This window comes from Leishmania braziliensis, chromosome 30, assembly GCF_000002845.2.
Source record: "Leishmania braziliensis MHOM/BR/75/M2904 complete genome, chromosome 30".
NCBI lineage: Eukaryota > Euglenozoa > Kinetoplastea > Trypanosomatida > Trypanosomatidae > Leishmania > Leishmania braziliensis.
This window is the reverse complement of record NC_009322.2, coordinates 1176215-1202142: the sequence shown is the minus strand read 5'-3', so window position 1 is coordinate 1202142 and position 25928 is coordinate 1176215. Positions and strand designations below refer to the sequence as shown.

At 55.7% G+C, this 25928-nt stretch overlaps 7 protein-coding genes across 7 annotated transcripts; all 7 read right to left on the bottom strand.

Moving 5' to 3' along the window:
• Nucleotides 1-1100: 1100 nt before the first annotated feature.
• On the bottom strand, nt 1101-2759 carry LBRM_30_3410 (conserved hypothetical protein; the record flags this gene model as incomplete). The annotated part of the gene is made up of 1 exon (XM_001566915.1): nt 1101-2759. One exon carries the CDS (start codon nt 2757-2759, stop codon nt 1101-1103), a length of 1659 nt encoding a protein of 552 aa, XP_001566965.1.
• Nucleotides 2760-6412: 3653 nt separating this feature from the next.
• Nucleotides 6413-8590, bottom strand: LBRM_30_3400 (putative calmodulin-related protein; the record flags this gene model as incomplete). The annotated part of the gene is made up of 1 exon (XM_001566914.1): nt 6413-8590. The coding sequence occupies one exon, from the start codon at nt 8588-8590 to the stop codon at nt 6413-6415; it is 2178 nt and encodes a 725-aa protein (XP_001566964.1).
• An 877-nt stretch (nt 8591-9467) lies between these two features.
• On the bottom strand, nt 9468-10433 carry LBRM_30_3390 (conserved hypothetical protein; the record flags this gene model as incomplete). Its single annotated transcript, XM_001566913.1, has 1 exon — nt 9468-10433. One exon carries the CDS (start codon nt 10431-10433, stop codon nt 9468-9470), a length of 966 nt encoding a protein of 321 aa, XP_001566963.1.
• Nucleotides 10434-11401: 968 nt separating this feature from the next.
• On the bottom strand, nt 11402-11974 carry LBRM_30_3380 (putative 60S ribosomal protein L9; the record flags this gene model as incomplete). Its single annotated transcript, XM_001566912.1, has 1 exon — nt 11402-11974. The coding sequence occupies one exon, from the start codon at nt 11972-11974 to the stop codon at nt 11402-11404; it is 573 nt and encodes a 190-aa protein (XP_001566962.1).
• A 1000-nt stretch (nt 11975-12974) lies between these two features.
• Nucleotides 12975-14129, bottom strand: LBRM_30_3370 (conserved hypothetical protein; the record flags this gene model as incomplete). The annotated part of the gene is made up of 1 exon (XM_001566911.2): nt 12975-14129. The coding sequence occupies one exon, from the start codon at nt 14127-14129 to the stop codon at nt 12975-12977; it is 1155 nt and encodes a 384-aa protein (XP_001566961.1).
• Nucleotides 14130-16577: 2448 nt separating this feature from the next.
• Nucleotides 16578-17705, bottom strand: LBRM_30_3360 (conserved hypothetical protein; the record flags this gene model as incomplete). The annotated part of the gene is made up of 1 exon (XM_001566910.2): nt 16578-17705. The coding sequence occupies one exon, from the start codon at nt 17703-17705 to the stop codon at nt 16578-16580; it is 1128 nt and encodes a 375-aa protein (XP_001566960.1).
• Nucleotides 17706-22730: 5025 nt separating this feature from the next.
• LBRM_30_3350 (conserved hypothetical protein) lies at nt 22731-23807 on the bottom strand (the record flags this gene model as incomplete). The annotated part of the gene is made up of 1 exon (XM_001566909.1): nt 22731-23807. One exon carries the CDS (start codon nt 23805-23807, stop codon nt 22731-22733), a length of 1077 nt encoding a protein of 358 aa, XP_001566959.1.
• Between the last annotated feature and the right edge of the window lie 2121 nt (nt 23808-25928).

Sequence of the window (25928 nt, the reverse complement as noted above, 5' to 3'; positions counted from 1 at the left end):
CAGCAGCAGCGGGTGAGTACAACATCAGCCAAACAAGAGCAGAAGCAGAAGAGCGGTTGAAGGGCACAACATACACAAGCAGCGCCACAAATAGAGAGAGAAGGCAAAGGGGGGAGGGAGGGGGGGGGGAACAAAAAGACAACATGCACCGCATCCACAGCTGCGTGCAAACATGCCCAGCACAACTTACCCACGACGGAGAGAGAGAGACCCACACACGTTAAACGAAAGCAAAAAGAGAGACCTTTTTTTCGGTATGCATCTATAGGCGCTGAGAAGATCAATGCGCACATCCACGGCTGCAGAAAGAGACGCTGATGATACCCGAAACACAAATTGAAAAGGGCACGGAAGGGAGAACACACAGAGGGACGGGGCTGATGGGTGAAGAAAGGGAGAGAGAGGAATGGGAAAACAGTTCACGGTTGCAGAAAGGGGCAGGGAAGAAGAAACAAGTGCGTGGGACAGATAGGAAACCACACGGATGCGCACACGCACGAGTTGAAACAGCAGTCGAGAGAGAATGAGAGGAAAAGAAACGCACCGATTCAGAGAGAGAGAGGGGACTTGTCAAAGCGAAGACAAACAAGCTAAAGGGAAGAGCGCCACGGAGAGCAAGAGAAAAAAGTGAGAAAGAAGGCAGAAAAAGGGGGGTAAACAAACAGCAGACACATGTGTATGTGCTACAGGCAGCAGCAGCAGCAGCAAGGCGGCGTAAAGTAACGAAAAATAACAAGACGTCAATCAGACAGAGTCCAAAAGGAAGAGGAGGAGGAGGGGAAGGGGGTATTCATCGAGCAAGTCTAGGGAGAGGAGACGCTGCAGTGGAGCCATATTGGTAGAAGCACAAGAAAAAAAAAAAAACAAAGAAAAGTGGCAGGCAAAATATGTCATGAAAGAAGAGAGAGAGAGACGTCCTGCCTCGCTTCCGTCTCCCGCCGTTATCTTCCTCTCCACTGCGTTTTGCCAACAGGCGGCAACGCCTCCGTCCGTGAACTGAACGTTTGTCCTTTCTCTCGCTTGCGGTAGTCAAGGAACTAGCCCGTCTGCATCATCATCAGCTGTAGGCTAGGGCCAGCGGTGGCCGCGAATGCGTCTGCTTACAGGATAGTGAAAATGCCGTCGATATTGGCAAGTACCAGACGAGGGGCCTCGCTTTCGCTAGGTGCCGCAGCCTGGGGAAGCGTCTGTACCGGTGCCGCATACAGCACTGTCCCCGTTGTCGTCCGAAAGCTTTGTAGCTGCGACTGCGGCGGGCACGAGGAGAGTAGCGTGTAAGCGGGACGCGCAGTACTCGGCTGCTCCGAGATGAGGATAGGGGTGGTCATGGGAGCGGTCGATGTGGATGCGGGGATAGCGTAGGCGAGGGTGTAACCAAGTGGAAGCTGAGCAGGCGCAGCGAGACTCCCTTGCCAGGGTGTAGTAGCAGGTGGACGCGAGGTGGTCACCATGTACACCGTCTGCTGCTGCTTCTGAGGCTGAGTCTCCTGTTGTCGCTGTTGCAGCTGGGCGTGTTGTTGGGCCTGGTGCGCCGCCTGCTGCTGTTGCGAGCGAGGAGCCGGCGGCATCACGCGAGTTTGAGCGGAGGATACAGTCCGCACTTCATAGTGGGGGGATGATTTTGGAGCTGCCACCGCGGCAAGTGCAGCCGTGCTCTGCAGAGTGCGAGCATTTGCAACTGTAGCAGCATGGTGCTCCGCACCGGTTTCCAGAGCCTCGCGAGTGCGGGGTAATGGACTCTCCACATGCTGTCCCCTTGTCGCCGTGCGGCGGCTGCCGTGAGCGGGGGTCGGAGTGGCCGTAGCTAGAATGGTGGCGGTGTGGGAAGAAGTGAAACTCTGGGCCGCGGCGGCGGGTGGCGTCTGATCATCGTGACGACGAAGAAATGCTACATTGCTTGGCTGCAGCGTGGCACTGGACGGCGTCGCCGAAAGGACGGCCGTGGAGGCGCACGGCGCATTGAAGGAGGCGAGGGTAGCTATGGGGAGCGCTCCAGAGTCGCTCGATGACTGCCTGAAAGGCACGGTGCGCGCGGTGGCAGCGGGGTGCGCGGGTACCGGGGACGTGGGGCGTGCCTCTGCGGCGGCACTGCTCTCCGAGTGATTGGAGAGGAGAGCGGAGAGGGTATTTGCGGCGCTGCGTGGTTGAGGAAGTTGCTGATACTGACGCTTGTGCTGCTCATGTGGTTGTGACGATGGTGGCAATGGAGGCGACGGCAGTTTCTCCTGAAAGCTCTGCGGCTGCGGTTGCGTTTGAACTTGTTGGGGCTGAGGCTTCGAGTTGCGTTGAGCATGCGGCATCAGTAGCGGTGACACTGCGTGGGCAGTGCGACGCGCGGCCGCTGACCTATAGCGAAGAGAGCTGAACCTTGCGCAAATATTCGGGGAGGTCGCACCTCGCTGCGATTGAATGGGCGTAATAGAGGCAGTGGCCGAGTTGGCAGAGGGGGAGGCGGCTGCACTGTCAGCGCTGACCCACTCCTTCGCCTCGGCGCTCAGAGACGTGCCCATCGTCACGCAGCAGGAGGAAGGCGACACGAGTGTCGACAAGCCGTCGGTGCTGCTCGATGTGGTTGGATCATCCCACCGGCTGGCCAAGCTGCGCGACGACGACGGTGCTGCTGTGCTGGACGCGGCTGCCTTGTAGTTCGCAACGTTGCCGCTAATGAAGTACCCGCCCGACACATCGACGCCTTTCGGCGCCCGTTGTACCAGTTCATGCGAAAATGGGCACCGCTCTCCCTTGCAGCAGCCACCCATGGCAAAGAAAGTGCAGATAGGGCGTTGGGCTACCGTTTCCTCTCTTGGCCACGTATGTGACGGCGCGCGAGCGCTTGAGCTATCCATGGTATGCGCCTTGGTATCGAGAATGAAGTGGAGTAGAGAAGATTGCAAAGTCACTCGCCTTCTCTCACGTGCCTTTCCGTGGGGCTGCCTTGGGTGGGTTTGTTGCCCAAAAGACGAGAAACGAGTGAAGATTGGGTCAAATCGAGCTGCGCTGCGAGAGTGGATAGAGGAGAATACGCCTTTCAGGGTTTAGTGGACGGAAGAGGGTAAAGTAGAAGACGGCAAGACGGATCGGCAAGGCAACAGGGATATGAACGATGTGTCCGCCGAAAAGGATCAGAGAAAGAGTTAAGGAACAAGATAGCAATGCTGGCCTCCTGCTTTTTTCTTCGTCAACGTAGCCGCGGTGTTACTGAGCAGTTGTTTCCTTGGCGTAGCCTTTAAAATACGCAGAAAAGGAACACATAAGAAAAAGCTCAAGGGAGTGATTAGAAGGCAGCAACGCGGCTCACTGCCCAGGGACTCGACAACGCACAGGCACACACGCACGGAAAGAAATGAAGAAAAGGGGAAAAAAGAGCTCCAGTGGTTCTCAGCGAGGATGTGTGCGTGTGCATGAATGGCTACAGATGGGGTGTCTTCTGTGTGTGTGTGTGTGTGAGAGAGAGAGAGAGACCACTTACGTCTCGAAGGATGTGTGAAAGAGAGGGAGGTAACGTGGGCCCACTGAGCGTGCAAGTGTGAAGGAGTATGTATGGGTACGTCCAGAATTGAAGATGTTGCGGCTATTTTGCTGGATCACTTATATAACTTTATCTTGTGTGTGTGTTTTTTTTCTGTTCTTGTGCTGTGGTGCGCTGCGATACGGGCATATGTGTTTGTGTGGGTGTATGTGTTGGTGAGTGAGTTGGCGGCTTACTGTTCCTCGATTACAAGGAAATGAATGCCGCGGACGTGCTCGCATACGCACACTTTCAAAGAGAGTGTGGGAGAGAGAGAGAGAGAGAAAAGGAGAGGTCAAAACAGGTATGAGCGCACGCGTGGAAGTCGAAGAAAAAAAGCGCTAAAAATGAAACGATAGACAAATCGTACAACAGAGCACAACATGCGACTGAGAGCTTCACAGCACGTCGGTAAGTGCCCCGTTTCTTCGTTTGTCTTTGGGGGTTGTTGTTTTTTTTTTGTTGTTGTTGTCAGGGATGCGGGAGGCAACGACAGCAGACGCACACCTGAGACACGCACACGAACACAAGAAGCAGAGCGGCGAACAGAGATGCAGCAAGACAACAGAAGGAATGTCTACCGAGAGAGCAAAACACACACACACGCGAGTGACACACTGGCAAAGGCACTCGTCAACACACACAAACACACACAGGCACAGGCACGGACACACAAAGTAGCGCCTCTTAGAAATGAACAAAGCGCCTGCAAAAAAAAAAAAACGAATGCGGTGTAGGAAAGGTGAGCAAAGTGTAACTTCTCGCGTTGCATACGCGTAGCGCTCGTGCAAGGGAGAGGCGGGGGACGAAGCAATCTCTTCCCGTCCACGAGATATACTCTGCGACGTGCCACCGTTGCTAGCTACACCTCAAAATAAATTAACGAAGATTCTCTACCACCGTATAGGTACTTCTCCCTCACACCTGGTAAAGCTTGATATAGTTGAGTTATGGCAGGTACTTCGATTCACAACACAGAGAAAGAGACCAGGAAGGAGAGAGAAACGCGCGCGGCAGCGATGATAAGAAGAGAGTCCTGATGGAGTCAGAAAATACTACCCAAGATAGAAAGAAATGGAAAGAAGGAGAGCCGAGGAAGAGCGGGAGAGGAAAAGGCGAAGAAAAATGCAAAGGGGAAGAGGAAAAAAAAAACGAACAGCTGAGTGTGGTACGGAAATGCGCACGCAAACATAAGCAACGTCAGCGGCTAGAGCTGCAGCGTACACAGTCGAGCACCTTGGGTATCGAGCGCAGACGTGTGGGACGCACATGGCGGAGATGAGGAGATGGTGCGATGGAGATTGACAGATGAATGGAGGGAAAACACAATAGAAAGAGATGCAGCCAGAGAATGAACCGTATGGAGAGTACAGTGTCACACACACAAACACACTGTGACGTCATCACCATCATATCCCCTCTGAGTGACGCTTGAACCGCACATCCTATGTAGGAGGCCGAGGGTGCTTGCACGCTGACACGCGTCTTTCGCAAGGGCATTGGCAAAGAGAGGGTGGAGACCGCACAGACACATGCAAGGACGGATCTGCAGAGCGGGTTACTGTGTGTGTGTGTGTGGGTATGTGGAGAAAGCGGCTCTTCTTTGTTCGCCGCCCTCAGGCGGCGATGTTTCCACTTCATTTCTTTTTCTCTACTTCTGACTTATTACTGTAATGTTTCATTTTTTTGCCAGACTTGGTCGCCTCGCTGCGCTCCCCTCACACGAGCTGCACAGTCGCACTCCCCTGACTCAATCCCTTTCCTCGGGTCTGTTGGTGGAGCGTTCAAGGAACAGGAGTGGAAAGAGGGGCAAAGAGAAACACACGATACGAAACCAGCAAGGTAGAAAATAAAAGGGGAGAACGACATTGAGAGCAAAGGGAGGGTAGCACTGTATATAAGAAGAATGAAAGGAGAAAGAGAGAGCAACAGTAGAAGAGGAGAATAGCGTCCACGTACCCTCGAGCACAGGCCAGCGCCTATGCATGCACATATGCACTCACGCACAGAAACTGCGAGGGACAGCGGCACAGGTAGACGTAATGGAGTGTCCAGCTGATGAAGGGCGGAGCGCACCGGCTTAGGATTCCGCCAAGAGCATAAAACGCAAGGTAAAGCATAGCGATGCAAAGGCTGTGAACGTCACCCTCAACAACGACGGCTGGGTCAAGAACGCACCTGCACCCAGTCATATACCCACACACAGACAGAGAGAGAGAGAGAGAGAGAGACAGGCTAACAGTAAGCGCAGTTGCAAATCACTCGAGAGCAGCGGCATCAATAGAGAAGGGGGAGAAGTTGGCGATAAACCCACTCGACAAACGCGAAAAAGTGTGAAAGCCAATGAGCTCATCAAGGGCGACAGGGCGACACGTGAAAGCGGTGCGAAGCCACGATCAGACGACAGAACGGGGAAGGGTGCGAGAGGCCAAAAAGAGTCGAACAAAAGGCAAAAAAAAAAAAGAACAACGTGAAACCAAAGGGGTGGGAAAGGAAGAGGGGGGAGACGGAGAGAGAGAGAGAGACACGGGCGTCTACTGTACATCCAGGGCATTCTACGGCAAAAGAGGTGTACGCGCACACACAGAACTGAACACATCAGAAGCAAACAAAGGGAAAAAAAATGCGACAGCAGAAGCCACCGTCACCTTACATCGTCGAAAGGATTCACCAAGAGAAAAGAACAGAACAAGATGCGATCCAACACCACACCAACACCCACACAGGTGGACAGACACACAGGCCTAAATCCGCGCGCCGGGTCTGCGGCTGCGTTGCCTCTTTTCATTCCTTTTTTCTCCGTTCACCGCGGCGCTGGTGCCGATGAGTTGGAAGAAAAAGAGAGAGAGAAAGAGAGAAGAGCTGAAGCATCTGCAAGAGAGCAGCAACGATGCAGATCGTCGCTCAAAGACGCGCCCGCTGAAGCATGAGGATGCAGAACTCGTCGAAGAAGATCTTGTCCGACCTTTTGGAGTAACGACGGAAACGCATGTCTACTTCCATCGGGGACGGGTCGAGTCCGTAGTTCTCCATCTTCACGTAGATCTTCTTGAAAGTCTCCCGATCCAGGTAGCCTTTGTGCTCTACGTCGTAGTGGTCAAACTGCCGCATCAGATCCTCATCGAGCATGACATCATTGGCCCTAGAGCCGTACAGCTTGTAGACCCTGGAGGGCCTCTTCGTTGCCCGCCCCTGCAGCGCGGAGGCGGCCGACGTCGATGTTGCTTCGTCCACCACTTTTGGTTGGGTCTGGGTGTATGATTCAGAATTATCCCTACGGCCCTGACTCGGTGCAGCGACTGTCTGCTCCCGAGCATCGGCCGGGGGTGACGAGAACCGATGGTTTGGCAATGGGCCTGACGACAGTCCTGCCAGCCGCGGTGACGCGTACAGTGTTGGCTCCGCCACTTCGGTAGCCGAGACGGGCACCAAGGCGTGGGGCCGGTGACTGGAGTTGTCCAATGGGCACGTCAACGCCGAGCTACTCTTGTTTCGGCTGCTTGCCTCCACACCCTCGTCCTCTTCATCTCCCGCGTCTTCGAAAACGACGTTGTCGCTCCACATCAGCCGACCATCTTCGCGGGGCACGACAAATTGCTGGAGCGCAAACTGAAACATCTCCTCTCCGTGTTGGGGGCTGTCAACGTAGAGCTGAGCGATGCCGGTGTGCAGCTCGTCCTCCGTGATGGCGCCGTCCGCCCCGTTCTTCGTATAGAGCCGGCGTACAGCTTCGCCAATGAGGATTAGGTCAGCGTCGGTCGCGGCGCTGAGGCGACGGAGCGGCTGCATCGGTGCGCTTCCAGGAGAGGAAGAGTCACGCCTGGCGGTGGAGTCCCAGCTGTAGACCGCCTCGAGAGGTAGCGCACCAGAGCCCTCGACGAAGCTATGAATGAACTCCTCCAGGGACAGCTGACCACCGTTGCTCGTCTCCGCCCCGACAACGATGGCGGTCATGACAGTGTTCAACATCTCCTTGTCCCACTCAGGAAAGGCGTCGCAGAAGAGAACCTTGAGCAGGCTCACCAGCTCCGAACGCGCCACAAACCCGTCGCCGTCGCTGTCCAGATCTTCGAACACCATTACGAGTCTCTCAAGTTCCCCCGAGTCGTGCATCTCCTGCAGCTTTTCGCAGGCCACTCGCACCCGCTCGTGAGCGACCGACACAGGAATCTGCATAAGCTGTATGTTGCGCAAGAAGCTGCGAACAAAATCGGTAATGGTGAGCTTGCCGCTCTTGCTGCGGTCAGAGGTCATCATGATTAGATTGCACAAGTCGTGTATTTGGCTCTGGTCCTCGGTGGTGCTGCTAAGAGTATCCCAGAGGGCGCGGTAGAGGTCCTCGTGGTCGACATAGCCGTCCTTGTTGCGGTCCAGTACGGCGAACGCCTCCCGCAACACCGTCTCCTCGTCGTCGGTGAGCTGGCGGGCACCAATCAGGTCGTTTTGCGTGGGCTCTAGAAAGGTAGCGGGCAGCACGCCTTGGTCCTCCTGGTAACTACGAATAAACTCCGACAAGGAGAGAACGCCATTCTGATCCGCGTCGGCGCTGGCCATCACGACGGAGACGATCTCCTTGAAGATCTCCTTCGTCAGGTCCGGAAACTTAGCGAGCAGGTGCGCCCGCAACGCCATTTCGAGCTCCTCTGGATCGATGACGCCATCCTGGTTTGCGTCGATGCGACTGAAGTTGCTCTGCAGAGCCGATATCTCTTCATCTGTTAGTCGCACCCGCACATCTGCGACGCACCTGTTCACCACCTCCGCTGGCACGACACCAGGGCCGTTGGCGAACGCCATGAGAAACTCCGTCAGGCTAAGCCGACCGTCGTGGTCTTTGTCAGCTACCTGAAACAGAGGTACAAGGTACTCCTGCAGCGGCGGAAACCGCTCTGCACCAACGCAGGCAGCCACCTGCATCATCACCTCCTCGCGGCTGACGAAGCCGTCACTGTCACGGTCCATGTAGATGAACGTGTCACGAAGCATGTCTACCTCCTCCGGTGCCAGAGAGCGGAGAATGATGACCACTTCTGGGTCCACAGTGCCATCCATCACGCCATCTGACTTCTCAGAGACCGACATAGAAGCAAAGGAGAGAAGGCGCAGAAGCACACAAAGAAGCGGTCCGATGGGCCGACTGTGATGCGTGAAGGAGAAAAAAGGCCTGTAGATCGACCCAGCCCTTGAAGCGGCGGGTATCGGATGAAAAAAAAAAGAGCGAAAGTGAGGAGGCTGGTGCAGGTGTGCGTGATTGGCCTCCCCAAATGCAGTGAAGTCCACACTGGGCGTGGAAACGCATCGGCACAGACGACACGGAGCGATGGAGGTGGCCACCACGAAGAGAACAAAGAAAGACGAGGCGAAGGAAGGAGGGAGAGTGACGGGGGCAACTCACGCGTGCATAACAGCACGAAGGAGCATTCGCAGTATGAGGGTGGAAACACCACGGGGAAGAGGATAGGGCGGCAGAGCCTGCGTCGGCTGAGCAATTGGCCACCACTGGCGCGAAATTAGGCAGTAGCATCGCCACCCCACCCTGCCAAGGAGGCGGAGCTGTTACATTTCCCCCCACCCACCCACCCACCCTTTTCTGCGCAACCTTTCATTGATGTGGAACTCTCTTGGTCGGCTTTAGCTTCATTGGTTCATACGAACGACACGCATGCACAGTTTGCCGTACAAATCAGTGAGACAGTTGGCGGCGTGTTGGCGTGTGTGCGAGGGTGGTTGGATACCGGTAAAGACCCGGGAAGACAAGAACAAAGACGCGCGTACACACACACACGCACACGTCGAGGCGGGGGTGGAGGAGGGAGGGAGGGCCCTGCGAGCACGTGGGTTGATGCACAGGTGACAGAGCGTTCTCTATCCCAGCACAGACACATAAACCTACGCGATGGAAACACATGTGCTCTCACCACAGCTCAAGAGTACCCCCATCCTCACCGCCGCTGCGAGCCTATGCGTTCCGCCGAGGTGCGATGTAGTGGTCGTAGTAGTGCTTCATCCAGGTCTGCGCTAGCTCGAGATCGAGCTCGATATGTTCGACGTGGTGGTCAATGATGTCAGGTTCTAGTGGGGAAGGAAAGAGGTGGATGAGGCAGCCGCCATAGCGGTGGTTGCCGTCGAAGTAATGATCCACGACGTACTGCTCCTGCTTGGCAATAAGCGAGAGCACTGCCAGTCGCAGCTTGATGAACTGGTAGAAGCAGGGCTCGATTTGTTGCAAGGGCTCCTTGGGCTCGCCTTTCACGTGAGGCAGACGCGCTCGATGAATGCCACGATGGACAGCAATCTCGCAGAACAGGTACTGCAGCGAAGTTCGAAGCTGCTTCGTCAAGATGAGGTCCACGCAGTCCCCCATGTCAAGGTAGGGCGAGTACATAAGCACAGGATCGTAGGAGTTGGTGCTATACATGCTCATGCCCATCGCCTGCGCAACCTTCGAGATCCCAAGGGTGTAGCGCCGCTCAATCCCACTGTAGTCGACACCTTGTGGCATCCGCAGAGGGCGGTTGCGCAGTTTGTTACGCAGCAGCTGCGCGGTGAAGAGCTTCATCTTGCGCATCAGAAAGATCTCGTCCGCCACTTCCAGCTCGGACCGGCTCGTCTTGATCGAAATGTACTTCACCCGCTCATCATCGTTGAATTCCTTCGGGAAGTAGTGAGTGTATATGACATCCTTAAAGGTCGGCACGTACCGGCCTTCTACCGTCATCTCCTGCTTGTACGGAAACCATCGTATGTGACTCTCCGTCCGTGCGTTCGAACCTTCCAGGTAACCGTGGATGTGGCGCGGGATGCTCTGTGAGGACAGCGTGGTGCCGGTGCGGTCCATCATCTTCTTCCAGTAGCGAGTGAGGGGGTTGTGCTCAAACACCGGGCTGTCCCACATGGACATGCATCGTACGGGGCTGCACCACATTGTGCGCTCGCAGCTACACCATGCAGCATCGCTTTGCCGACGGCAAGTGTGGGCAGCGCGGAGGTCAGGATATGGCCAAATAGCAGGAAGAGAGCAGTGGTAGAAAGGCGAGGTGTGGGCGTGCGTTATGCGTGGACGCGTGTCAGCGAGTGTCCCTTACTCAGCCGCCACCTGACACTACCTGGATCCTCTCCTCCCCGAACTCCCTTGTCATTGCAGGAGGGCGGATCATGGGGCGCAAATGGTGAAGGAGAACCGCAAAAGGTATGTGTGTTTGTGCGCATAGGTGAGCGATGATAATATCCGAGGCACAGCCGCATTGAATAGAGAAGGGTGGGAGGGGGAGTTGTAAAGCGGAGAGCCCCACACGTGAACTGACAGACCAAAGAATCGCATACACGCTTTCGACGAAGAAACAGCGGTTCACTTCTCTTTCGGGTACTCGAGTGAGCCGCCAATGCGTGACACCGGTGCCGGAGGAAGAAAACGACTCCTTCACTGCTTAACACGGAACCAGCCACATTTTTCCTCTCTTTGACCTGCTGCACCTGTGCGGCGGCAGAGGTGGCCGAGTGGTGCGGCGTACGCATAACCTGTGGCGGCTTCATCGCTGTTGTGGTGACACGCACACACACACACACACCATCGCAGAGACAGTCATGCTCTCGACACACATTTACCTGCATTTTCTACTTTTATAGGGGGGAAATCGCACAAGAGCAAAAATGAAAAAAGAGACAAGGGAAACAAAAGGCTACAGAGGGATGGGGGCTAGGTAAGGAGGTGCGTGTGGACGCGTGGGGCGAGTGGGGTGTCACACGAAGCGGCAGGGAGAGGAAACAGAGAACAACGCACAAGGAGGAGAATCCGCAGCTCCCCCTCCCCCCCCCCCCACGACCACACACACACACACACACACACACACCTATACACCTACACACGCGCTCGCTCGCAGACGACGGCTCTCTCTATTCAACAGCCTCGACGTTGGTCTTGGTCTGGACGTAGATACCGTCAAGGAACTTGCGGATATCCTTCTTCCTCACCAGGCACATCTGATGCAGCACGGCGGCCTCGCGAGACACCTGCTCCAGGTCGTTGCCATCAAAGACAATCTCATCCTTGACCTTGGACGGATCGGTCTGGCTCACCTTCACAGTGCTGGGCACCGTCTGGCGGCGTACGCGCTTCTCACCAAGGAAGTTGCGGACCTCAATGTTCGGGCCATCCAGGGAGACGTTGATTGGAAAGTGAGCGTAGGCGCAGCGCACCTTGAAGCGGTAGCCCTTCGTCACGCCAGTGATCATGTTCAGCACGTGTGCCTTGGTGGTGTTCAGACACGCGATCGGGATCTTGGAGCCGAACCAGCGGATCACCGTGAAGGTGCGGTTCTTCTTGTCCACACGGAAGTCCAGCTGCAGGTGCGACAGGTCCTTCGTGAGGGTGCCGCGCTTACCTGTGACAGTGACCTTGCGGCCCCGCACCTCAACGGTCACACCCTCAGGGATTTCCAGGGTGGAGAAGCTCTTGATCTTGACCATCTCTGCTTGCGAGCGAAGCAAGTTGGGTTACGATTAGCCTTTGTGTGTGTGAGGGGGGGGAGGGGGGAGAAAGAAAAAGAGAAAGATGGAAATGACAGGAAAGGGGGGGACAGAGGGAAAGCGGAATAACAGTTGAATTGGAGGACACTGCACTAACACATGTTGGTCATGGTGAAGTGCGCGGTGACGGAGACACCGCGCATAGAAAGAGAAGCGGAAAGTCCAAAGACCGAGCATCATAAGAGGAAAGAGATGCGAGAAGGCGGCGGCAGTGACACACGTGAGGAGGTGAACGTAGACCATCTCTCATCTCCAGACACAGCGAAAGAGAAGGCAAAAGTGCGGTCCGGTAGTAGGAGGTCGGTCCGCTCCAGTCCAAGTCCACCCCCACCCCTTCCAGGTTGGCGTACCCCTTGCCCACTCTCGCATGTCCGCACGTCAACGGCCACACGCGTCCCCTCCCTCCCGCCCTTTCCCCAATCGTTCGATCCTTTCCACCACCACCCCTGTTATCTCTGGTCCCTATCAGCAATAGCTGCTAAAGAACCATGCGAAACAAGAGCGATAGTATACACGGCAGCAACAGCCTATCGCTGCCCCCTCGACTCTACATGAGGTGCCCCCCTCCGGGCACACGTGAGGAGACAACCGCTCGTACATCACAAGCAGCTCCTTGATTATTTGTTGGTGGTTAATCTGCTGCGATGAGATGCGCTTTCGCCAATCAGCGCCCACACGAGAGGCGCACAGAGAGAGTCTAGGAAGTTAAAACATAGAGAAAAGAAGCTTCTCTGCAGCTGTTGGACTGTACGGGGTCTCTGTAGAAAGGAAGACGCATGCACACACGCGCACACACATGTAGTCGCACATACACATGGGTATACAGACGCGCAGACAGCAACAAGGGGAGGGAAGCGGGGACGAGGCGGCGCATCGGTTTGAGAAAACCGCTTCTGAATGTGCTCCACACGCTCGCGCACCGTGCGGTGTCGTTTGGCGACTAGAGGGTGGACGGTCGGCGGTGGCGACGCGAACGCGAGTAGTCCGTATTCGGCAGCAGGCGTGCCTTTGTTGGGTCGTCGCAGTACGTGTTCGGGTCAAAGAACTTGAGCGACTCCCTTCCCCACCCCTTCGGAAGCTCCACCGTTGGCGAGGTTTCGTCAACACTGATGGCATCGTCCACGGTGTGGCCCACTGTGGTACGGCTCTCCTCGGCGTTAGCCATCGGGAATTGAAGGGCGCGGGACACCGGTGCCTTGAGCACAGGCTTTGTCAGCCTCGCAGTCGGTGCAGGAGCGGCACTCTTCTCAGACGTTTTCACAGCCTGCCTCTGCGCACGCTGGAGACGTGCAATCTTATCTGGGGAGCTAACGTAGTTGTCCGCAAAGTGCTTGGACGCCTCGGGGCCCCACCCTAGGCGCTTGGCCTCCAGAGCCTGTTTTCCTAACAACTCCTCCCCATCTCTCATCCTAGTAGTAGCGACAGTAATGGTGCTCGACTCCGTCTTGCTCCACTTCTCTGTCTGCGCCGTCGTTGTACTTGGCTCGGGTTGCACTGTCCGCGGACGCTTGCCAGGAGCTGACATGTACTTGTCAGGAAGCAGCCCGTGCGCTTCGGGGCCCCAGCCCAGTCGATGCGTCGGCGCCTCAGCCTTCGGCACCAGCGGCTCCACCGTCGGCGGTACCGCTGCGGCGGCCGTTCCGTCGCTCGTCGACTTCTGGGTCGTTGCTTGCTTCACTGCTGCGGGCGGCAGCACAGTCGTCTTCAGTGCAGAGTGCGTTACGGTCGTGGACTCGCTCCCGTCTTTTGATGGGGCAGCCTCCTTTGGGAACAACGGAGCAGCGGCGGTGGTTGGTGTGGTGGGGTGATTGCTGCAAGCGACGATGGCACCGCAGGCCGTTGACGACTCGCCTGTCTGATGCGGCGGTGGAGGCGGAGAGGAAAGCTGTGTCGGTGCTGCGGACGTATTCATTGCCTTCAGCCTCATGTACACAACCTCTTCCTTTACCAAAACAACCTGCGTCACGAAATCCTGCGCGAAGACTTCCGCCTTAGGTTGCGTACCGGTACCGCCGACGAACACCTCCGTGACCACAATTGCAGACATGTCGCTGCAGCCCTTCAGGTTGCGCCGTGACAACACGAGGCGCTGCATCGCGTCCTTAGCGAGTCGACGCACCGTCGTGGAAGCGCCAATCGGCACACGAAATGTGTTGCCATGCGCGTTATCCTCCGCTATGAACGTGACTGTTGCGAAGAGTGGCTCAGTAGAAGCGGCCGCTGACGATGCTGTTGAGGACTGCATTGCTGCTTCACCAGATCAAAACCACACATGAAGTCAATACTCGGGTAGTGTAGGAAAGAACGCCTACAGAGGTGCAGGTGCAGGGCTTAGAGTAGTCAAGCGACAGAATGGAGTGAATAGGCAGAAAAAGGTGGGCAAAGAAGATGACTCACGCGGGCTCCTCCGAGAAGGGGGAGGGTTGTGTGTTGGTGAAGAGAGGGAGAAGAGTGCACACTAGTGAAACTCACTCGCGACACAACAATCGAAAAGTAAAGAAAAGGCAAAGCAACTCCTCCGGCCGGAACGCTGTCCAAAAGAAAAAGAGATCTGTGGATGCAGAGCGAAGGGGAAGGGCGTGAGAATCAGTAGTGGTGCTAGGGGCAGGAGCAGGAGGGGTAGGGTAATACAAGGGATGTAGAGAGCAAACGACAAGAGTGCGGTGCTAAGAATGAAGAGGGAGGAATAGACTGAAGTTATCAAACGCACACCAGTACGATACAATCTGCAGCTGTGGCACACACGTAAACAAACAAGGAAACGCGAAGATTTAAAAAAAAGCTGAGAGATCTAGTGGCGTCGCACAAGTGCACACGAACGCCGGGAGAGAGGCGCACAGCGCAATTTGTAGAAGGCGAGGGCAAAGGCGAAGAAAGAAGAAATGGTGTGAATCTTCTAAGAAGAGAGCCGAGAGAGAGAGAGAGGGAGGGGGGAAGTAAAAGAAAGAAAAACGCTAAACGTGAGAAGTTCTCCCACCTATATGTACGTCTGTATCCACGAAGACGAAGAAAGGATACAGTGAGAGGAGAGGGGGAGAATGAATGAAAGGAGGATCTCTAACGATGTTCACTCGTCCGTGTGCAGCAGCGCTGTGCCACACAACGCTGTGTAGGGTCGTGCGTACCTCTTTTTAGTGTTGTTCGTACGGTTTGACGGGACATCGCGACAGACATGCGTACACGCGAAGGGGTGTGTAGGGGGGAAATGGGTGATGGGGGACGTGGAGGGCGTTAGAAGAAGAGAGCAACGAGAGAGAAACAGATGTGCACACGGAGAGGAGAGGGCGGAGAACGTAAATTTTGAGATTTGCGGCAGTGAGCGCGTGTCCCAGGCTGACGCAATGGGCAGGCATAGACGTAGGAAATGCACTGTACACACAGGTGCACGGCCGCACACACAAATGCTGAGGAGGTGTAGCCTCCTTAGGAGGCAGTGCGTTACACTGAAGCATTACGGTGATCGCAACATCAGTGAAGCCAAACGCGACGTACACGGCAGTTATAGCAACAGCCAGGGATATGATGGAGCAGCGCCTTCTTCTTTCCAGCTAGTGCAGCATTCTAGTTTGTTTCTCTTTGTCGCCTTCTACTCGCACACCGCTGGTAAGTACTGTGGCTTACCGAGGTCGCGAGGAGAAAGGGGCCATTTGGCCGGCCATCACATCCTTTTGCTATTCAGCCGCCATCCTAGACGCATTCTCATACGAGGGCAGTGACCACACAGACACACACACACACACACACGTCTTTTCAGCATCAGGCTCCGCACTATCTTCTTGTCGTTTCGTTTCGGACGGAAGAAGAGGGAGAGTACGTGTTTCGATGTACCTGAATGGTACGCATGCATGCGCAACCCGCTCTAGCGTTGCTTGTGGGCGGGAGGAGGCGGTGATGAGTGTGTGGCTACTTGAGCGACGATCATCTGGAGAAACCAAAAGAGAGCAGCCCGATAAGCAAAAAAAAAACGCCTTCTGTTCCAGTTGCCCCTTCTTGCGTGCTCAGCAGACCTCGACGAATAACAACTGCTAGCTGCAATGCTGGTGAAGTACAAGAAAAAAAAAAAGCAGCTACAGAACGCATATACCTTGTCCAATGCACACACAAACACGCCACTGAGACTTGAACAGAGAGTGAGGATGGAAAAGAACGAGGAAGGGGTCGGCAAGGCAGCAACGCGCCGTGTGCAGCGAGAGAGAGAGAGAGAGAGCACTGGGAAAAGGCAAGACGCACAGACGCGCGTGTGAGGGGAAGAAGAAGCAACAAAAGTACCAACGATACAGAGCGACATATAACACAGCCACAAGGCGACTACCCAAAAAAAAAAATGACACAAATTTTCACCGAGAGCAGAGGCGTGCGGCATTCCGTCAAAGGAAAAAAAAAGCTAGAGCAGAAAAACAACCTCAGCAAGTCGATGGGCAGCAGCTCAATGCTGGCGCATCACCTTCCACGCTGCCTCCCTCTCACTACACCTTCTACACAGACCCATCCTCACAGATGCCGCGATGGCCGCCGACTACATAACAACGGCGTGTACCCCAAGTCACTGCACGGCCGGGGGCTGATAGGTTGCGGAGCCATTGTCGGTTGAACTGTGAGTGTTGAGGGGCGGTGGTTGGTAGCCAGCAGTGCCGTTGTTTGGAACGCCTGGTGTGGAGACATACGGAGGTGCGCCTTCGTACAAAGTGCCTGTGCCAGGAAGAAGTGGCGTCGATTGTGGTGCTGCAACTGGGCCGAGAGAGTTTGACGACGATACTGGTGGCGCCAAGGGGTAGGCCGCTCCGTGCATAGAGACTTGAGCACCTGCTGGGTTTGGTACCGTGACGTTGGTGGCTACCCCACCAGCCGCCTGGCCGCTGTATGCGTACGGGGTCGACGGCCCCGATGAATCGTAGCCAGGCCCCAGCGACGGCCTAAGTCCCGGTGCCGGCGCCGGCGCCGGCGGCAGCGCCGTCGGAGGCAGTATTGGCGCGCTTGGGTAGGTCGGGAGCCGCACCCCCTGAAAAGTTTGTGAGAAGCCCGTCGACGCAATCTCCACAAAGCTGTGGAGCACCTGTATCGTTGTGAGCACGCTTCGGTCAATCGCCTGTCGACCAGACACAAAGAGCTGGGAGCACATCGCCTTACTGCACTCCGTCGCCCGCCACAACTCCACACGCCAATTCTCCAAGATCTGCTCGTTGCGTGGAAGACGGGTGAAGTCCCTCTGTTGGGATGAGCGGAGGTGCTGCACCTTGGATTTGAAGAAGTCGTACTCAAGCTGGTGGTGCCGTCGAGCATCCTCAACCTCGCGCAGTTGCGCGCACTGCTTGACGAAACTGCGTAGCAACTCGAACCCGTTATCCTTCAGCCCCTTTTGGTGCTCCTGCGATGTCTCTACGAGCTTCACACCGACCTCGAAGACGTCATCCGCAAGCTCACGACTCTCCTTCGGTAAATCCGGCACACCCTTGTATTCCTCTCCGATCTCCCGCAACGTCGTGCCGAGCTCGCCCATGAGGCGAGCAACTTGGATCACCTTTTCGCATATCATTTCGCCCTTCGTCTCCATCATGCGTACCTTCGCCATGACCTCCGTGAGGCGCATCTCCTCCGGTGTCACCTCCGTCCGCGACACCATCTCACGCAGGCTCTGCGTGGTGCGGCGAGCAAGTCCCTTCAAGGCCTCCATCACAGTGTCGTGTAAGGCGTCTGTATGCGTCTCGGCTGTCAGCGTACGATAGCCAAGCGAGCAAAAGATATATATGCCCTCTTTGTTTCTTCGCCTACGATGCAGTGATTCAGCTTCTCCTCTCCTCCAGGAAAAGTTGCCTCACGGTGTCCTGCAGACGCGCAGCCTAAGTGAGGTGCGAAGGCGTTCACACGAGAGGGTGGGTAAAGTGCGATAAGAAGCGAGCCACCGCGGTTTTTCGTTTTTCGTGGCTTCGAGAATCAAAATAGCGTGTGGGTATCGGTGTGTTACGGTTGTGCGTGTTGGTGCAAATCATCGATGTGTATCGACCTGTGCGTAGGCATGTGAGAAAGTTCCCTGGGCGTGACTCGCCAACACACGTGTATGTATGTGTGTCCCACGCACAGTCAAGCAAGAGCGAGATCAAGAAGCCGATGAATGTCGGAGGAGGGCAGCGAAGAATATGGTGAAACACACCGAAGGACAGAGGCACATAAGGACAGCACAAAGGCCTGCTCTCTTGAAACGTCCTCTCCGCAGCTCGTCGTGGTGCTCTACGCCGGCGGCACTGTTTCCCGCGAGTAGACGGAGAAGCGAAGAAACAAGTTGGAGGCAGTGCCACAAGGAAGCAGCAACCGCAGCTGTGTAACTGGCCCTGCTAGGGAGACCCCAGGCGATGGGTTGGGGGCTCTGGGTATCGAGATTTTAGCAAGGAGAAAAGGGTGCTATGACGCAGGAGGGCACTTTCCTCTCCTCATCTCAATCTGCAAACATAGTACCCAGTCGCTATTGTGCAGCTCAAACTTGCCTCTCTTTCTCTTAGTTTTCATTCTTCATCACGCCCCTCCCACTCTGCCTCCTCCTCACGACGAGCGTAACGAGAGAGAGGGAGAGAGGGAGAGAGGGAGAGCAGTGCGAGACAGAGAGCAGGAGGGGGAGCGGGGGGAGCGGGGGGAAAACAAGGAAAAAAGAGTATGCGCCAAGACGAGCAAGTTGGACCTCTAAAAAAAAAAAACAAAAGGAGCAACAAACAACAGAAGAAAGTGGAATCAACGCAAGCCTGTGGAGTTGACTGCCTACTACAGCCACGACTGATCACCTCACTCACGCGCTCAGTCACTCTCTCCATTGCATACACATACAAACGTAGTGTGCACACCTCCTCCTCCTTCCATCGATGGACATCGCTTTTATTCTTCTAGAGTAGTTGAGCGAGAGTCATCTGGGGCCTGCCCAACACAGAGGTACATGCAGAAAAAGGCACAAGGCCACCACTGCTCGCCACGTAAATCTTTTATTTTCTCTGTTGCCTTCTTACTATTCCGCTCACCTCTGCGCAAAAGGGAGGCCTATGAGTGGAAGGAATGAGTACATGCCACCCTCTTCCCCTCAACTCAGAGCCACACGTCACCCCCGTCGACCCCCCGCTCTGCACGACGGCCCGAAAGGAGTGAGATACGCAGGTCAAAGAATAAAGGTACCAAACGATGAATTAAAAAGATGATGCGGCGCAGAGAGGGAAACGCAACAACCCGAAGCAAGGGAAGAGGGCAACAAGAAAACGACGGAGCGAAAAGTGAATAAGCAGAAGATCCCTTTCTGATCCAAAAAGCGCTCTGTCGATGTGGACAGCGGACGACTGATGCCCCTGCCCGCTGCTAGAGGGCCCTCCCTTCACGAACTTCACAGGGGCGGGGACGTGCGCAGGTGCACGCCGCGACAATGAAATACGTGAAGGGACTTGTCTTTCCTTCTCCTCTCACCTACACCAACGAGCTCAGGATTGAAAATGATGAGGCGCGCCGAATACAGAAAAACAAGAAGGATGGCTTTTCTCGTTTGCCACTCACGCACAACAAAATGAGCGCTGATCAGCAGAGAATGCATAACGGCAAAGTTGCGCACGTGCCGCTTTCCTCGCTACCTTCAATCTTTCCCCTTCTGGACAAGAAGGCGGAAAAACAGAGACTACGACGGCCGTATGTGTGGTCACCGAAAAAAAAAATAAGAGCCTAGCGGATCGTATGGAGGTCCCCCTCAAGTTTCGTGGCTCGACGGCGGGGTTCAGTGGCCGCGGGATCCTGACGGTTTCCGTTTCGAGCTGCGAGATGGGGTCGTATCGGTACGTTTACAGAGATGCATACGCTTGGCGCCCGTGTGCATCTCTGTAGATGTACCGAAGAAAACAGGCAACATGAGATGGGGTGTGTTGCGTAGTGCCTTCCTCCTCCGAGGAGTAGGAAAGGGAAGCTCCGTGAAGCAAACATGCCCGTGTCAATGCAGAGAAAGAGAGAGAAGCAAAATGAAGTGAGAAAGAAGAAGATAATCAGAGCGAAAAAGAAAAACCGGAAGGGGTAGGTGAGTTGAATCCAGGCGCACTGGTACCCCCCCCTCAGCCCTCTGCCCCCTCGTCCCCAGTCCTGTCTTCGCCCCCCCCCACCCTCTCCCTCTCTCCCCTCCATCTGACATATTGCACATTCTCGTGGAATGAGAAAAGAGGGCCAAGAAGAACAAAAGAACAAAACGAAGAGATGAAAAGGCACTTTGTGGGCAACGGGCAGGGGGAGATGTTTAGGGGATAGGAGGGGGGCAGCAGGGGGCAAACTCTATACTCCCCCCCTCCTCCTTCCCTCTCGCCCTCAGGCACATCCAGACAGGGCTCACAGGTGCGGAGCAGCAGCCGGGGGCTAGGAGGGAGAAAACGGATCATGAGTGTCGACCACCTCCGAGAGGGGAGCTAACGCATGTTGCGTTGCCTGTGCATTCTTTTCCGTGGTTCAGAGTGATCGACTCCTGTGCACCAGATAAGGTGTGAGTGCGTGTGCGTATGTGTGTGGGGGGGCGGGGGGGTCTGTGTCTGTGAAGGCGGAAAGAGGGGCGTTTGTTTGTGTGCCTGCGTGTCAGTACAAACAAGAGAAGGAACCAGGCGGGCGGCAACAGAGACAGAAAGAAGACGTGGAGAGAGGACAGACAGATGCGCGTGCGAGGGTGGTGAGAAGAGACAATCGTGGAAGTTGGGCGTAGGCACAAAACATTATGCCACTACAGCGCTTTCCTTTGTTTGGAGCGCAGTCTTGCACCGATTCCTGAAGGTAGAGAAAGAGGGAGAGAGACGCTTACGACTGTGAGGTTCGCCACACATCCAGGGGCAATACCATACAGCCCGTGGTATGCAGCGACGAGAGCGCCAGTGAGAGGGAGACCAAAGTAGCGAAAGAGAGGAAAAGCAAAAGATGAAGCGGGGAAGACCAGCGGCGGGAGTGCGTCCTCCTCACCCATCCTCTTCCCTTACCACTTGCCCCCTCTCTGTCGGTGTCTTCCACCTCGCATCCCCGCACGAAGGCAAAACACCTCATGCCTCTCACTATCTATCCTGCTTTATCCACCCTTGATGCGTGTTCTTTTCCATCTTGTGTGCTGTATTTTTCTTGAGTGCTTTGTTTTGTCTAAACATCCTTGAGCTTTTTCTCGTTTGCAGTTCTGCAGGTCGAAGATGTAAGCTACGATCCCTCCCCCTCCCCAATCAACAGAGAAGGGAAGAAGCCAAGCAAAACGAAAGACATAGAGAAGGACTGAAAAAGAAAGGATGAGAAGGAAGGCGCAATCGTGAGGGCAATGATAACTGTGCCCGAATGAGTCCGTATCCATCTCTTCTCTTCATCCAGTTGCATGACCGTGTGTGTGGGTGTGTGTATGTGTGTGTGTGTGTCTGCATGTTTGCTGAAACGTGCATGTGAGTCAGCGCATACGTATGCATCACCCTTGTCTAGGTAGCCTCAGAGACGGAGCACCGTAATAGGCGTGCTCGCTTCTTGTCTTCGCCCTTCACTACGGAAACACACACACACGTACACACACACACGTACACACACACACACACACACACACACAGAGAGAGAACGAAACGAATGCGTGAAAGAAACACAGAAAGAGGCACCACTGGAACACACAACAGCGAGAAAAGGAAAAGAAAAAACAAAACAAAACACGAAAAAAAAAAAAACAGAACAAAGAGCGCGGCAGGCGGATGTCAGCAATCCCTGCACATTCGCGTCTCCCACACCCAAATCAAAAACGAGCACGCACAGGGCACATCCACCCACAAGTGTGCGAAACGTAAGGTAAAGAGTAAATGTAACGCTCACTATCTATGATAAAAGGCGAGGAGGGGTAATGAAAAGAGAGAGAGAACGAGGAAGAGAAAGAGCGAACACGCATACACATGCAGGGGAGAAGGGTGCCGTACCGCAGCACACGCAGCAACGGAGACGCTGATGTGGGGCGGAGAAGCGGCACACTCACACACGCCAACGGAGCGGAACACAGCACCAGCAGGGGATGGTGTAGACAGTGCTGCACGAACAGGAGGGTGAGGGGAAAAGAGGAAGAAGTCACTTGACACTGGCGCTCCTCTTCCCTTCCAAACATTTCCTGGGTGATCCCTCTCTTCGCGCCTCTTCCCCCATCACAAGAGGCACGCGCACACAAACGCACATGCACAAAACCCATGCGGACAATTAATCACTCAGTCGCAGCCACCGCATGACCCCACACTAAGAAGAGATCTAAGAGTACGCACGTCAGTGCGCAGCTCGAAAACTAAACGCCAACAACAGACCCAAACACTGAAACAAAAACTCAATGACGTGGCCCGCAGGGCGCACAAAGACAAGCACACACGCAGGCGCTGACAGGCGTACCCAATCCTAAGTCACTAAACGCTAGAAAAGAACAGGAAACATAGGAAGAGTGTCACTGCACGCCACGTCCCTCCCCCAACACACACACACACACACGCAGAGACGATTACAAGCCATTAGACACGTGAGGAGTGAAGGTGAGGAGGAGGTGGCAGTGGCAGGAGCTGTAAAGCCGCGCGCTTGGCGGATGTACATCTAAAACGAAGGGAAAACCGAGCAACCCAAAAAAAGCATGCAGAGAAGAGAGGAAGGATGGGCGATCGACGGTACAACGTGAAAGAGGATTGAGTTCAACGAAACAAAATGACGCCCCCGGAGGTCTGCACTAGTAGTCAGAATTGCTGAGGTCACAGTGCTCGGAGAGGCGGAACTCGCCCTGTCCCACGATATGGTTGTCCTTCCAAGTGCCCACAAAGATGGCGCCGCACTTCAGGATGATACGGGCGCGGCCATCCTTCTTACCATTCACCCACCCTCCCTCATAGCTGGAGCCATCCGGCAGCAGCAACTGGCCCTCGCCGTGGCGCCTATCGTCCAACCAGTCACCCTCGTAGCGGCACCCATTCGCGTACTCGAGCACACCTCGGCCGGTCGCGCTGTCATTACGCCACTCGCCCTCGTACGTGTCTTTGTTGCTATAGGCCAGGGTACCGTGGCCGTGCTTCTTGCCTTGGTACCACTCGCCAGTGTAGCGGTCGCCCTGAAGGTAGGTTAGGGTGCCGGTGCCGTGCGCCTTGTCGTCCAGCCAGTAGCCCTCGTAGCGCTCACCGTTAACGTAAGTCAGCACACCGTAGCCCTGCTTCACGTCGTCGAACCACTCTCCCTCGTACTTGTTGCCGTTAGGGAATATGTACGTACCCTTACCGTGCATCTTGCCATCTTGCCACTCACCCTCGTAAACGCCACCGTCGGCGTAGTAGTATTTACCCCAGCCCTGCATGCGCCCCTCCATCCAGTCGCCGTCGAACTTCTCTGACACGCTACCGTCGGGGCCGGCGTACGTCACTGTACCCTTGCCGTGGCGTTTATCATCCTTCCACTCACCCTCGTAGCGGTCACCGTTGGAGTAGTAATAGAGACCCTTACCATGCATACGGCCGTCCTTCCACTCACCGTCGTAGCGGTCGCCGTCGGCGTACTCGAGAACACCGCGGCCGTTGATGCGACCAAACGTCCAGTCACCGGTGTAGCGGTTGCCGCTGGCGTAGTAACACGTGCCTTTTCCGTGTACCTTATCCTCCACCCACTCCCCATCGTACTTGCTACCGTCCGCGTACGTGTACACACCGTGGCCGTGACGCTTGCCGTACACCCAGTCGCCTTCGTACTTCTCCTTATTCGGGTAGACGAGGCAACCCCGGCCGTGCATCTGGCCGTTCTCGATTTCGCCCGTGTACATCATTTTTGCTGTCTTGACCTTCACAAAACAGTGGAAAGAAGTAGCAGTCGCGAAGCGAGGTGGTGGAGAGGAACAGAAGGAGGGTATCTCCTGCGCTCTATATGAAGTAGTGGATGCGGATGCAGGGGTAGGCTCTGCTTCGCCCAGATGGCTGACGTTAAGCGATATAAATCCGTGGCACGTGCAAGAGAGGGTGAGGGGAGTGCACACAGCTGAGGACACACACACACACACACGCACACACACACACACTTTTTGGCTGCTCCTTGTGTGTGTATGTGCAGCGGAGTCGATGTACGTTTGTGCAAAAATACGCGAGGCACGCGTGTGAATAGAAAACGAAGATGTATAGAGAAGTGATCGCATGAGATGCTGGTAAATGGAGCAGAGGGAGCACCAGAAAAAGCGAGAGGTACCTCGTGCAGATGCTATCGATCTCCACCTGGCCACCTTAGCTAGCTTCTGGATACCACAAGACTGCGTCTGCGCACGCGCACGGGGTCCAATTCGAGAGGCAGCTCAGCGCCAGAAGAGCATCATCCACTCTAGTGACTGTCCACGCCTCATGGGAATATCTGCTCTCTGCTCAACGCAATACACACACATACACACAGGTAAGACACCCTTTGCGTCCGACAGGCACTAACATTCAGTTCAAGCCCTATGAACTCAAGAAGAGACAGAGCTAATAAGAGAGTCCAAAACGACAACCACCGTCACCGCTTTCAGCGTTTAGAATCCTCTTCAGTTCGTGTTTCAGGCCCCACGTTGAGGTCCTCCTGTAGGTCCTACCTCTCCCAACCTTATGGAAATGCGTCCTGGGGGGTCCTTCTTCCTCGGTTACGGTATCGCTTGCAAACCGAAAGCCGCGTCTCGCGTATCGCAATGCAATGCAGTCCTGAACTGCACACAAACGGTGTGCACACACGTACGTGTGTAGGAACAAAGGTGGTGCGGAAAGAGCCTCACGTCATGACTACGTATACCCGAGAGAGGAGGGAACAAGGCCCGTCCTCCCCATCATCCCACAAAGATGCGCCCTCGACATTCGTGCAGGCCTCATTTCTGAGCACAAACATATGCACCTACGCACGCACGCGCGCACTCCTCCCCCATGCGAGATCTTAAAGCAGAAAGGCGTCTTCTCAACGTGCCCACTCCACCACGAACCAGTCAGCAGATCCATGCATACCACCCACAGCCCACCGACCTCGGCTGCACTGCGGCTAAATCCTGGTCGTCCAGCACGCACCGTCCTGCCGTCGAATCGGGCCATGCAACCAGCGAGCTCTTCCAGCCTTTCTCCGCCCCTTCAGGACCCTTTTGCTCGGCGGCGGCGGCGCCCGGCGTGCGGGTAGAGCAGGGGGGTGGGTGGCCCCGGCGCGTGCCGCATGAGCTCGGGGAGGTCGGCCAGCCGCCGGTCAGGGTCCTCGGTGCCCCTGCAACCCCCTGCACACTCACCCGCCCGTAGGCAGTAACGCGGCGTGGAGGCGGGCCACGTCGGCGCTCGGCGAACGCGGCCGCGGGCTTCGGGGCGCTCTCGTCATGCAGGCAGCGTCCGTGCCACATCAGCGCACCCGGTCGGACCTAGGAGGCGCCGCGCGTGTCGCGCACATGCACTCCGGGGCTCAGTGGCACGGACCTCTTCGCGCCTGCTCCTCTCACCTCTGCGTGCCATGCCTGGGTGCGACACACCGTGCCAGCAGCGCTTGGCCGGGCATACGCACGGTGCCCGCACTTACAGATCCTGGGGCCTGCTTCAGAGCGGCGCTGCTGCCTGGCGAACGAGGGGGAGGGGGGTGCGTGCCTGGATGGCCTGCCCGCATATGCCACGACAGGGGGGGGGTGCTGCCATGAGCCTGGGGCGGCAGGGGCAGTCCGCCTTCGACTGAATCTGCGCGCCTCTGACAGGCGTCAATGTGTCAAGCGGGAGGGCCTCGTGCATAGGCGTGTGCCTACGCCCAAAGAGCTCATCGCTTGTCTTTGTGAAGGGGCACATGGAGGTAGTAGCATGTCCCCGACGGTGTAATCCCACGCGGCGCAGGGTTATTGTGCGTAATCAGAGGATCTCGTGAAACGAGGTGTGGCGGAAAGAGGCGGCGAAAGACGAAACAGAATAAAATG